This window comes from Mus caroli, unplaced genomic scaffold (genome assembly GCF_978045245.1).
Source record: "Mus caroli unplaced genomic scaffold, Mus_caroli_1 scaffold_1, whole genome shotgun sequence".
Classification (NCBI taxonomy): Eukaryota; Metazoa; Chordata; class Mammalia; order Rodentia; family Muridae; genus Mus; species Mus caroli.
The window spans coordinates 127,875,326-127,888,880 of record NW_028227256.1 but is presented as its reverse complement, the minus strand read 5'-3'; the positions used below and the strand labels follow the sequence as shown (position 1 = coordinate 127,888,880).

The following is a 13,555-nucleotide window of genomic DNA, read 5'->3' as shown; positions in this document are numbered from 1 at the left end:
TTTGTAGATCAGGCTGGCCTTGAACTCATTGAGATCTTCTTGCACTACTTCCAGACTGCAGGAATTAAAGGCACGCACCACCACACCTTACCCTGTGTTTCTCCTTTTATGTTTCTTCCTGCTTGTGACCAATTCCAGTTACACTTGATACAAATTGTCTTCTTTCCCAGCCTCTTATCTGAGTTTGAGCAGGTCTACAGCCTTCATTGTCTAGGGTATAGAATTGTTACATGAATGAAATTAACAAGTGTATGGGGGTGGGGGTGGGGGGGGGTTAACTTGGCACAAAGCCAAAAATATATTAAGTACTCAGTAAATTGTAAGTGGCATTGATATTTCTGTCAGAAACATTAGGTATCTAATGAAGATAAAGCAGACCCTTAGGGTCTAAGAGAGGTGTTCTTATTTCTTATCTACTTAGTACCATGAAGTGACTAAGCAATAGAAATCACTGAGTCAGTATAAGAGTCATGCTTACAGATAATAATGAATAAAAGGTTTTGAAAAGTGATGAAATTAATATGGGACCATTGCAATAAACTGTCCTATACTTAGGTGTAGACCTGAATATACATGTGCTGAACCAGACATTACTGGATTTTCCCTTAGAAAGATGTGAATATTACTTCATGTAGGAGAGGCCCTGCTGAGTTTTGTTAGTCTGTAACATGAAGTTGAATCCATTGGCTTGACCTCTAGGGGAAATATCTTACAGGTCATGAAGACATATCACATGTACAATGCCGACAGCATCAGTGCTCAGAGCAAACTGAAGGAAGCAGAGAAGCAAGAAGAGAAGCAAATTGGCAAATCAGTAAAGCAAGAGGACCGGCAGACCCCTCGCTCCCCTGACTCCACAGCCAATGTCCGCATTGAGGAGAAGCATGTCCGGAGGAGCTCAGTGAAGAAGATTGAGAAGATGAAGGAGAAGGTATAAGTGCTCTGGCAACTGTAGAGACAGAAAGGGATGCTTGGAAGGCAAGACTGATAATAATAGGTGCTGTGAAGAGCTGAATAAAGCAGTTCCTTTCGTTCCTAATAACCAAAGAATCCTTCTGTGTCTTGCCAGGAATCCTGGCTATTGGAAAACCTAACAATGTGAACTCTCAGATTTTCTCTTTCTTTCTTCCTTTCTTTCTTCCTTTCTTTCTTTCTTTCTTTCTTTCTTTCTTTCTTTCTTTCTTTCTTTCTTCCTTCCTTCCTTCCTTTCTTTCTTTCTTTCTTTCTTTCTTTCTTTCTTTCTTTCTTTCTTACCGATCTGTTTATTTATTTCAAGTATCTGACTACACTATCGCTGTCTTCTGACACACCAGAAGAGGTCATTGAATCCCCATTACAGACTGGGAATACTCAGGACCTCTGGAAGAGCAGTCAGTGCTCTTAACCACTGAGCCATCTCTGCAGTCCAAACTCTCAAGATTTTAATGTCAAGTTTATTGACAGGAATCTGTAGTCACTTTTCTCATTCCATTTTCCAAATCAAGTGAAATGCCCTATTGACTTGAGAAATAGGGCAGACTTTAGACCTTGTATTTTGGCTTCCAATACCAGGGTCTGGGGTAGAGTTTAGAGGCACCTCTTCAAGGCCAACAACAGGGTGGAGAATAGTGTGTGAAGACAGGATTGTTGTAGCATGCACATCTGAACCCTTCCATCAGAGTTGGGATCCACTTGAAAGCAGGAACACACAGGAGATGGCAGCAAAGGGAGGCCTTGATGTTCTGGCCTTCATCTCTCCCAGAAAAGCCTTCTCTTTAAACCAAAATCATAACAGTGACAGGTCATCAAGATGGCTCATCAGGTAGGGTTGCCACTTAGCCTGGCAACCTGAGTCCAAACCCAGGAGCCCACATTGTAGAAGGAAGAGATGACTCCTGCAAGTTACCTTCCAACATCCACGGAGACATAAAGGCATGTGTGCATACGAACATACACACTGCTTCACATGTATACGTCAAAAAATAAGTATATGTTTTTCATTTTTTAATTAAAAAAACTAAACATGAACTTGCATTTTTCTTTTTAGCGACAAGCCAAGTACACAGAGAATAAGCTGAAGGCCATTAAAGCCCGGAATGAGTATTTATTGGCTTTGGAAGCAACCAATGCATCTGTCTTCAAGTACTATATCCATGACCTGTCTGATATTATCGATGTAAGTACCTAAAGCTGTGGTGGAAGGCTGAGACCACCTCTTGCCTAGTTTCAGAAACATGGTCACATGTTCCTCATTTCTGCATTCAGGCATCTTGGCCATTTTGAGAACAATGTGAAGATAGCAGCCATGATCCATTGTAAAGGTGGAGCACCTTATACACCTTATATCATTTGCTCCTCACAGCACTCCATGAGAACAAAGCAATACCATCTATTGCTGTTGACTAATAAATCAGAGTTTAGTGATTTACCCAGAGTTAGTAAAAGGCTGAAACAAAATTTATACCAAGTTCTGATTCCTAAACCCATGTTCATGACTTCTGTGTTCTGTTTGTCAAGAAATAGTCTCTTACAATGAAGCTTGTAGAAAGAAGCAATGACAAGAAGAGTTAGAATGCCTTGCTTACGTTTATTAATCAGTTCGTGTTTCTTGGGATCTCCTCATTCATTGTCACATCACCCCTGTAGATACACAATGCTGTCTTCATTTGTGACCCAGGGAATTAAGAGACATACTTACCTAAGGTTTGGGTTTGCAATGTGCTGCAACTAGGATCTTGACTAGAAGGTATCCAACTGCTACAGGTATCTGCCCTGTTCTCTTTTGTTATGTGGCACAAAAATGAGAGAGAGGAGGGGTTTAGTATGCATGTATGCTTTGTAGGCAGCAGGCACAGCCATTTGTCTTTGACTTTATGGGTTAGTTTTTGCTTTGATCTCTTACAGCTTCTCCTCAATTCCTGTCCTAACATATCTCTCACATACAGACTGCAATCTGACCCAATACCCTTCCTCATGTCTTCTTCCAGTCACCAGAGTGGCTCTGGAGCCAGCTGATTGAGCATCAGCAGTCCAGTCTCTAGGGCATCAGCAATATCCCTTCAGAGACCTGTTGTTTGCCTCAGGTTCTTGGCAATGGCCTAAGACTCTAGCCAAACTGCACATGATTTTCTATCACGGATTCTTCACAAGCACACCTGCTCTGCTTTACATCATGTAGGGATCTGGGCTCAGATTCACTATTATGTTAGTAGTTAGCATATCTTGGGCTTGCTACTGAACTATTCTGAAACTTTGCTTTATTTCCTGCCCCTCTGCTCCTAGTAAAATAAAGACCTGGACTGTTTAAATCTGGCCTACATCAGGGAACTTTTCTAAAATACAGACAGTTATCCTTTCAGCCAGGGAGTTTTGATTTAGTAGGTTTTGGCCTCCTAAGGCCTTCGATGTCATCATCTCAGCTGGTAAGTGGAGCCCTGGTCTCTGTTCAGACTCCTCTTTGTTCTTTCTGCTTGTTGATGCCAATCTGAACACTGTCCTTCAGTGAGGTCAAAACCCTAAACCAGTCCCTTCATTCTTCTACACTGTTAGTAGAGGCCCATTCTCAACACAAGGAAGTCACTTTCTATGCTCACTTTCTGCTGTTTATCTTACATTTGGTAAAAACAAGTAAGATAAAAAATTAGACCAGACAGGGTGTTACACCCCTTTTACTAGCCTGTCCTCTTCCTTTTGCCTCTAGAGAATATTTGTACCAATTTCAATAAATTGCTTAATTCCGGAAAAGAGATATATATATATATATATATATATATATATATATATATATATATGACTTACAATCTTTGATCTCACTTGGTAGTTCTAAGGACTGTAGGCTCATTGGAGTGTAATTTCCTCACCTGCATACTTATCTCTTGGCCTCGGAGCAGATGAGTAAGTGAAGTGCAGGGCATTGCCATTATGGGTAGCCCGAGTGTCATGAGTGTACCTAGAAAGTCTGTGATGCCACATACACTGAAACTGGATGTGAAAGAACTTGGTTTTCCCATTATGGAGTTTTATTGAGAACAGTTGTTTGTCTATCTCCTGTAAGAAATTGAAGGGTGATATGAAGCACTCATTTTTTTTTTGTTTGTTTCTAGGTTTTCTCTAGATTATCTGAGAAAGAATTTCAGCCAGTAAGGGGATCATGAGCTATGGACTTAAAGCTCATACATTGAGATGTTCTGTTATTCAATATTTTCTAAAAATTTATTTCTCCCAAGTTTTTATAGTATTTGTGTAGCATTTTATAGTATTTGTATAGCATTTATTTCTTGTATAAACAAAATTGTATGTTCTCTCTACCTGTTGGAATTCTCATGGGAAATACTCAAATCTCAGTTAACCCTGCCAGATACGGCTTCTTTTCTGAAGGCTGAGTTTTCCCCCTACAAATATGTAGATGGGCAAGGCCCTGTCCATGTCTCCTGGGTTAGCTGAAAGCATGGCAGAACTGGAGGGCACATTGTATGTTTGACCCTGACTCATTGGCACAGAGAAGCTAAGAAGGGTGATAGAGGTATTGTTCCCACTAAGGAAAGCTCCCTGATGTTCTTAGACTATGCAGTAGAACATATGGGTCAGCACTCAGCCCACTAGATGATTTCCTGAAAATCTTGAGTATTTGCCTGTGGTATCCATCAGTCAACTTTATTGAATGTTTTATGTGAATAAGACCTACTAGGAAAAATTGTAAACAGGAATAAGATACTGGAAAACTCTAAGATACTTGCATTCTGGGTGGGGTGATATGAAATTGCAGGCCTCGGAATGACCGCGTGTGTTGGGGGTCATATGAGGATGAATGCAGTTGAGTTCAAGTGGGACCAGGAATGCAGGGCTGGTTGGCTTCCCAGAGGCTGAGAATTTAATATGGATCTTAAAGAGTGAGTCCAATTCCAGCAGGTGAAAGTAAAGGGTAATATTTCAGGAAAAGAAATGTGAGGAGCTGAAGGGTAGAGGTCAGTAGATTGGAGGATGCTTGTGATTGGTGTTAGCTTCAAGTCTACACAGTACCAGATATGTGTGAAGTGTATTGTCTATTTAGCACATAACCAGCAACAAAGCTGGTATTTTCCCCTTTTTCAGGCCAGAGGGATAAACTAGCTTTCTAGGTTAGAGGCCTATACTTTTTCAACACTCTGTCCTCTGCAGAGAGTGTGGCACTGGAATTCAGCAGAGGTTAACTGGGGGCATGAAGGGACGTGATGCTGAGTAGATAGACTGGACGCAAATTACAGTTTAGGTGTTTTATGTGTTTGTTTGCCCATTTAAATTTGCTAACTTCATTGAGCTTTTTTCTTCCTTGTGTGGAAAACTAAGATAATATAGACTTTGGGGGGTGGGGGTGGGGGTGATTATGAGGATTAAGATGTAGAATATACGTAACTGTTCACTGTCTAGCATGTAGTGGACATCCTTAACAAACAGTAGCATTCTTTACAAGTACAACCTGAAGGTGAATTTTAGCTTAAGTAGAGATAAGTATTTTTGGCACTTCAATAGGAGCATGCTAAAAACCATATTCTCTGACAGACCACACTGTTATAAAATAAGGTATGGATTAAGATAGAGATAGAAGAAAGTAAAGTTTCAAAAATATATAAAGATTTCTGAGGAGCACCCTGCCTGTCCCAAATTCGTCTGTCTCCCACACACTCTGTTGGCAGTGTTACCTTTGTTTACTACACTGATAAGTATAGAGCTCATCTTAAGAACTGGAGGACATCTTAGATAGGCAAGAAGATTTACAGGTTTAAAGGGAGAATGATCAATTAGTTTAACAGCATCTCCTAGAGGAGGAAGGGACCCTGCACGTGCAACCTCCCAATCAGCCGCCTTTGTCTAGATTCTGTTTGCTCTTCTTCCGACTGAATTTAGTGTTTTCCTATCCTCTGGCTACAGTTATGCTGTCACTGCTGTTACCCCGCTGAAGCCAGGCACCTGCCAGAGTCTGTTGGCACTGAATCCAGAGCTCAGCTCAATGTGCACTCCATTGCAAGCTTTGTGTCAGATGCCTGGAAGGAGGCAGCCTGTCACATGTTTTTTCTTCCCCAATAGAGGCTGTTCCTGACGTGATCGTGATGAGAGGGAAAGGCTGAGGAAATTAATTTGATGCTTATTTATGCAGTGAAATTACAATCAGGCAGATGGCCTTACTCTATCCAGAGATTTTTCTCTGACATTTCCTCTCAGGCTCTGGACATCAAAGCTGTGTAAATAATAGAGGTGATAATTGATGGCCATGGAATTTGGATCTCGGGGTCTTTATTGGAGGGGTAGGGAATATTGTCAGAGTATTACAGAATGCCTTTGCTGAAAAGAGCATTGGGGATTACATTTAATCCAAAGGGGTTTTTTTCCTAGACTTTTTCTTAAGAACTTATTCTTCAAACCAGATCGCACATAGAATCCCAGTTTATTGAATGGAAAAATGAGCAGAGTTGTTTTCGTTGAAGTAAATATAAAAAGGCTCCAAGACCTCCTAACTGGGTCACCTCCTATCCCCTTCTGAGGGATAACCTGGGCGCTGACATTGAACTTAGAGCTGTGATCTACAGCTTGAAAACCACTGGACTGGTCACATTTGTTCATTGAACTGTCGAGGACACAGGTGTGAGGATGGGATAGGAGTAGCTTTTCCAGGGTTGCTTGATTCTGCCTCTACTATTTTGTTTTGTTTTGTTTCCGTGTGTGTGTGTGTGTGTAAAATGAATATGCACAAGAGTACAGGTGCCCCATGCAAGTCCAGAAGAGAGTGTTAGATTTCCCGGATCTGGAGTTACAAGTGGTTATGAGCTTCAGGCATGGGTGCAAGGAGCCAAACGCAGGTCTTTTGCAAGGGGAATAAGAACTCTTAACCACATCAATCTCTCAAGCCCTGAACTTGTTTTTTCAGACAGGATTCTCAAAAGTTCATTTTAGCCAGCTAACCATCAAGCCCCTTTCTCGACCTCTAAGTGCTAGGATTACAGACACCTGACCCATAGGCTTGTGATCAACCGTTAATTCCTTATATTTGCACCACAAGGACTTTACTAATTGGGCTATTCCTTTAGCCCTGGTTTTTGTTGTTTGTTTAAAAACAGAGGCTGGCTTTGAATTGATTATGCAGCTGAGGTTGACCTTGAACTTCTGAGCCTCTTACTTTTCCCTCCTGAGTGCCTGAGATTACCGGTCTGCTTCCCCACAGTCCGTTTCTGCAGTGTTGGGGGAATCAAACCTGAGCCTCCATGCATGCTAGACATACCCCTTTCCAGTTGACCTACATTCCCCAACCCCTACAATTGCCTCTTTTATTTTCTTCTTTTCATTTTTGTTGTTGAAAATCAAAAGCATGATAAGAATCTTCCCAGTAACACTTATATTTAGGACTTTGTGGTTTAGCTTTCTTCAGCTCAGGCTTGTCCAAGATCACTGAAAGTTAATGTCATGACTCAACCAACCTTCTGTTCTCTCCTTCTCCCACCTACCTAGAGTTGAGTATATGTGAATTTACTGCTGATACAGCACTCCAGATTTTTGACTCCTGGCTGCTCCATTGGCCTGGAAAGCTTGCTATGTAGTGACTTCTAACCACACGCACCCTCAGGGAATCATGGCAGGCAGTATTATTATTATTGTTGAATTTTGTTGTTATGGCATCCCCCAGACAAACCAGAAAACAGAATGGAATTCTCTAACTTGTGGCCATTCTCGTTTTTATGAAACATCATTTTGTTAACTCTTATCAGTGTTTTTTACAAATCTTCTTCTGTCTAACCACCTTAGTACCCTGCATGGTGTGCTAACCAGTGAACTAGGGAGCAAGAACTAAGGAATCTTACCCAGGTCTTGACATTATAATCTCAACTTCCTTCCTGTTACAGTCAGTCAGTCACCTTGATATGGTCAGATCTACCCCAAGACCACTTCCCTTCTTGTCAGACCTTGAGATGTCTGTGGTATGCTTATGTGCCTTCTCCTTCCCACAGCAATGTTGTGACCTAGGCTACCATGCTAGCCTGAACCGGGCTCTACGCACTTTCCTATCTGCTGAATTAAATCTGGAACAGTCAAAACATGAAGGTCTGGATGCTATTGAAAATGCAGTAGAAAACCTAGATGCCACCAGTGACAAGCAACGGCTCATGGAGATGTACAACAATGTTTTCTGCCCCCCTATGAAATTTGAATTCCAGCCCCACATGGGAGATATGGTAAGGCCATTCCCTATATTGTACCTTTCCCCCAAAGGGACTTGAATGTACTAGAGTGTGGGAACTAAAAGGGGGTGTGGGGAAAAGAGGAGGGAGGGAGGATAGCCCATGTCTGGCCAGAGTTCCTCCTATGCTTTGGGCAGGCAGATGTGGGAGGGATGCCAGACGCTTTCCACTTGGCCCCGGGTGAGCATCTAACCCACTGGCCCCACTCGACTGGGGATGAACAAGGGGCAGCCCCTGCCGGGGAGGGGGCAGGGGAGAGGGTAGAGGGAGAAAGGTTCCCACACAGGTGAGAGTAAGCACAGCAGGCCTTGATGAACAGAGACAGTCGATGGTTTTAGAGTTTCATTGTAGAAAGGCAGGGAGAAAGGAGAGAAGGTAAAAGAGAGAGAGAGAGACCGGCCATGGCCAAGAGGAGAGAAGGGGGAAATGGAGAGAGAGAGAAGAAAGGCTAGAGAGGAAGAAGAAGAGAGAGAAAGGAGAGGAGAGGAGAGGAGAGGAGAGGAGAGGAGAGGAGAGGAGAGGAGAGGAGAGGAGAGGAGAGGAGAGGAGAGGAGAAGGAGAGAGTAAGAATAAGGGGAGTAAGAGCAAGAGAGTGAGGAGGGGCCAAACAGCCGCTATTATGGTATGCTGTTATCTTTACTGTTGCTAGGTAACTGGGGAGGAGTTTAGCCTGAAGGTCAGAAGCTTGAGACTGAGACATTGCCTATGAGACTACTAACCATGCGTCTCCTGTGGGGTCTGAGGGGACGGTAACTTCGACAGGAGCCTTGAGTCCAGGAGATATGAGAGAACTCCTTCCGTCCCATATAGGTGAATTATCACCACCGGGTCCCAGGGTTCAGACCTCAACTCGACTGGAAACCAGACTGTGTATAGCCCAATACCCCACACTAGAGTTGTATATAGTTTGATTACATCTGAAGGAGAGGGTATTTCCTGTCAGATAAACTGTTCTATTCTTTCAGACCCTGTAGTATATCTCTTTGATTTTAACTGATGTGTTTATCCTTGAGCCTAGGTTCATGTTCCATCTAATCCAGCTGTCCTGAGCTGTAGAGTGGATGGTTCTCCCAGAGAATACCCCACCCTGTCTCAAGTAGCTGTGTCCTAGAGACCTGACTGGGGTGACCAGGGAATGAAGAAAAGCAGACACATGTACAGAAAAGCTGGGGTCGGGTAGGTTCTGCTAGTTTGGATGGAGAGTATGGCATTGGTCCTTGACATGACCATGCCCTTGTCAACAATACACATTCATTCAGGACTTCATCCACTCTTTTAGACTCTCTCAAAAGCTTCCTCAGCTCCCCACAGTAGTTAGTGAGACCACAAGGAGTAGATGAGAGGACACCACAAATCTGCAAGGTGCTCTTGCCAGGAATAGTACTTGCCTGGATTAGAATCTAGACTCTTTAGAAACCTTGCTCTAGCCTGATAATCAATAGTATGCTAATCAGACAGTTTACTGTCATAGACTGACCACAGTGGAGTGGTACTTCTCTGTTTTACATATAAAATATGAAGTGGTTTCTCTCCTTTTCTTCTTGGGGAAAACCTAACCCATTACAGTTTGTTTCCATTGCTGTGGCTGAGTAGAAGTCAGCATCTAGACCAATGGAAAACTAAGACAGCATCATGTTACAGTTAGAAGGGGGCATCACCAGCCTCCAGGAAGCCCCATTCCTCACCTGCTTTGATTTCTGTTCACAGTTGTCTTCTAAGCCCATTCTCCAGCTGCCATTGAGATTCCTTCCCCTGAATAAGTGGAACTTGGGACTATCTGAATGCATTGGTTGATTTTCTGGTGTTATCTGAGTTCTCTTCTGAGCCAAACAGCATGTCTCCATAAATGGGAATCCAAATGATGGGTACTCAGTCCCCCTCCTTGCCCAGTCAGAACCACATTTCCATACTCTAAAGCACAGATGGAGTGCATTACCTTGCATCCTGGCTAGAGATCACTGACAAAACATGCATCAGCAGCTTTGCTGCTCCTTAAAGAAACAGGATTGGAGACGATTTTTTTTCCTCTAATTCTTCCATTCTAGGCCAGGGTGACTTTAAAAAATAATAGTTCATTCTTTTGCCCAGTATGTGATACAGCTGATTCGTGGCTTGGCCAGAAAAGGGGCCAGAATTTCCCATTCTGGCTTAGAGATGAGATGTCAAGTTATTCTTGCATCCTGCTAACAGGCTTTCTGCCTCATTGTGGGATATTTGTAGGCAGAAGAAAGGAGCTGCCTGGAAGTCCTTTAAATGGGGCCAAAGTTCAGGTAGCATTTTAATGGAAGCTCTGGAATTGGCTACACTGGTGTTCTCGGGCTGCAGATATGACAGATGTCAGCTGCTCTTGGATGCACTAGGACTTGGTGCCTGTTTCAACTCTTGGTGCACCCAGAGGTTTGAGGGCACTGGATGCACAACTGGTGACATCAGGGCCAGAAACAGAATTTTCATTCTTGGCAGTAACCCATCTGGCCAACAAGCTTTCTCCATTATGTCTACTTCTAAAAGCCATAGTGAAATCAGCTCCAAATCTTGAACAAGCCTCTCAGCTGAAGAAGAGATCAAATCAGTTGGAATCTTAAATATCAAAGGGGAAAAAGGTCAATTTCCAGTCTCCTCCATTTGAAAAGAAGTTTTATTTTTTTGAGTAAGAGAGTGGTTTACAAATATATGAATATACTCAGTCTTTGCTGAGGGTAACAGAGCCAAATTCTATCCAGATGTCTCTTCTGGTAAGAGCTAAAGGACACTTGATAATAAAGTGACAGGCACTTCCTCCACATGGGTCCTATCCTTCACTTCCTAGCCTTCTGCCTGTCATCCGTCATCCGGGAGATCAGATTGCCTCATGCCATAGCCTTACCTTTATCTATAGACTATGTCAGCTGTTCCTTCACAGACGATAAAGTTGGTTATTTGGGGATGGGGTACAGGGGATCTCACACCTAGTGGGATACAATGACGGCTATTTAAAAGATATCAAGTTCCTCCTGTCAGATCTCATGCCATCTGGGGCTCTCTAACTTGAGCTGATGAACTTGCTCCCATATTCACATAAACTCTTTCCCATTGACTCAAAGCTCTCGTGCATGGCCCAGATTTATAAACATACATGCTGCCAGCAGCAGCAAGTTAGCTTCTTGGCCCACTTCTCTCCTGCTTTTTAACTCTAGTGTATGAAGTGGGAGGAGGGAAGAGCCAGAGAGGTGACCACTTGGACCTTTGGCAGGAACTTCACTGTGCCAAAGTGTTGGGTTTCTGAACCAAGGGCTTCTTGAAACACTCTTGTCTCGCCTCCTCAGAATTCCCTGAATCTGCAGCTGCTGCTAGACCTACCCTGCCAACCACCTGCCTGCCTTTGAGTTACAAAGAGAGAAACAGTCTTTCCAAATAGATTCTCCTCCCCTTTCACATATCCTTTGGTCTAGAAGTTCACATGCCATCGTCTTCGGAATTTTTTTTTTTTTTCACATAGAAACTGCAAGCCTTCCAGTAGTTGGGATGCAATACAATGTAAATTGTTTTGAACAGTAGTGAGAATTCTGGAGTCCTCAAAAGATATATGTCCTCTTCCTGACCTTCTGTTGCTTCTTCTGACAGGCCTCTCAACTCTGTGCCCAGCAGCCTGTCCAGAGTGAGCTGGTGCAGAGATGCCAGCAGCTGCAGTCTCGCTTATCCACTTTGAAGATTGAGAATGAAGAGGTGTGTTTCCTTCCTAGGAAGCTCGGAGCCACTGTTTCCTTGTTGAACTACTTATGGCTGTCCATCAGGGGCAAGTAGAAGGAGCATGCAGAGAATGTCCAGACTATTGCAGAGATTTCCTGGCCAAATGGAGGCTAGTGCTTTCCCTGCTGCTACATCCTGCCCTTGAAATTCAGGAAGTTGTTCGTACATTGCCAAAGGTTGTGCTCTATTTTGGGCTTTTACAAAATGCCCCTCCCCACTACACATTTAATCAAAGTGGCACTTGGCCACTGTGGGAACAATATCAAGTCTCTGAAATGACCCACTCATGACTGGCTTTTTCCAGCATTTTCAAAAAGAAACCTTTTGACTTTGATACTTCAGACATCTCTCTCCTCTTACAGGAGGGTGACTTTTTTTTTCCTAAACACAGAATATTTTCTTTTAATATCCAGTTTAAAAAGGCAATTTTTTAAAGTTTAAGAACAATCCAGTTTAAAAAGGTAATCCAGGTTTCTATTGAGCTCAGATGGCTTCTTTCTTGTATTTTAGTAAGTCTTAGTTTTACTAAGAAGTAGGGTTGGGTCACTTAGTTTGCAAATAGGAAAGCAAACCCATTCATTGATTGAAGGTCACGAAACAGTGCCAGGAACATTGAAGGACAAGATCTATCACATATTTTAATCAGCTCCAGTATGTTGGAAATATTGTTTTGCAATTATGTTATTCTGTTTTCCTTTGCACTTCCATTATAATAAAGAAATAGGTTAAAAACGCTGGTTGCTCTTGCAGAAGACGCAGGGTTGGCTTCAGCACCTGCATGGTGGCTCACAGCCATCCCTACCTTTAATTCCAGCAGCTCCAACCCCCTCTTCTGGCCTCCACAGGAACCAGGCATGACACACTCACATGCAGGCAAAATATACAATAAGTCTCTTTGAAGAAAGTAAACATTACTTAAAAGGTACACACCAGAGAAAGAGTGGAGTTTAGGTGTTTGCTGGAGAGAGCAGTGTGCTGAAACTGGGTTCCTGTGATGTTCATCACTCAATCACTCAGTACTGTACAGTGAGAAATGCAGCTGTAATCTGCTGGCATCCTTCCTTCCTACCCCTCTCTTGAGAAGAGAGACATTCCTCCTCTCAAGCTCCTCCTAGTTGCTCTATCACCTGCTATTTTATAGCCTGGTTCTCATGATTATTTTGGCCATTATGGTTATAGGTGAAAAAGACAATGGAGGCCACCCTGCAGACCATTCAAGACATTGTGACTGTTGAGGATTTTGATGTATCTGACTGCTTCCAGTATAGCAATTCCATGGAGTCTGTCAAATCAACTGTCTCTGAAACATTCATGAGCAAGCCCAGCATTGCTAAGAGGAGAGCTAACCAGCAAGAGACGGAACAGTTTTATTTCACGGTAAGGGCACTCTTTGGCCTTATAAGAACATCAGTAGACACTGACGCCCACAGGAGCTTTGGAATCAAGAGTTTTCGCCAACTGTCAGAAAAGCAAGCTTTAAATGCACAAGCTTTGAGCCTGGCATACTTGGACACCACCTCTACTCTTAAAGCAAAGCATCTACAAGTTCTGTGTCTTCTGGGGCCCTCAAAGAAAGGGATGCTCCTAAGTAAATAAATCACTAAGAAAAGATCAGGGAAACTTTTAACCAGCTAGTATAG

The 13,555-nt window shown here is 42.9% G+C and overlaps 1 protein-coding gene and 1 long non-coding RNA gene across 8 annotated transcripts in view; one reads left to right on the top strand and one right to left on the bottom strand.

Moving 5' to 3' along the window:
- The window catches only part of LOC147006118 (uncharacterized), a 99,973-nt gene that overhangs the window by 25,423 nt on the left and 60,995 nt on the right, over positions 1–13,555 (bottom strand). The gene's annotated exons all lie outside the window — the stretch shown is intronic.
- Srgap2 (SLIT-ROBO Rho GTPase activating protein 2) overlaps positions 1–13,555 on the top strand; it is a 239,620-nt gene that overhangs the window by 176,003 nt on the left and 50,062 nt on the right. For all 7 annotated transcript variants that reach the window (XM_029477380.2, XM_021172064.3, XM_029477361.2 and 4 more), the window contains 5 exons: positions 716–931; positions 2,027–2,155; positions 7,956–8,180; positions 11,790–11,891; positions 13,095–13,292. In XM_029477380.2, coding sequence (XP_029333240.1) covers positions 716–931; positions 2,027–2,155; positions 7,956–8,180; positions 11,790–11,891; positions 13,095–13,292 — 870 coding nt within the window. The remainder of the gene's footprint in view (positions 1–715; positions 932–2,026; positions 2,156–7,955; positions 8,181–11,789; positions 11,892–13,094; positions 13,293–13,555) is intronic.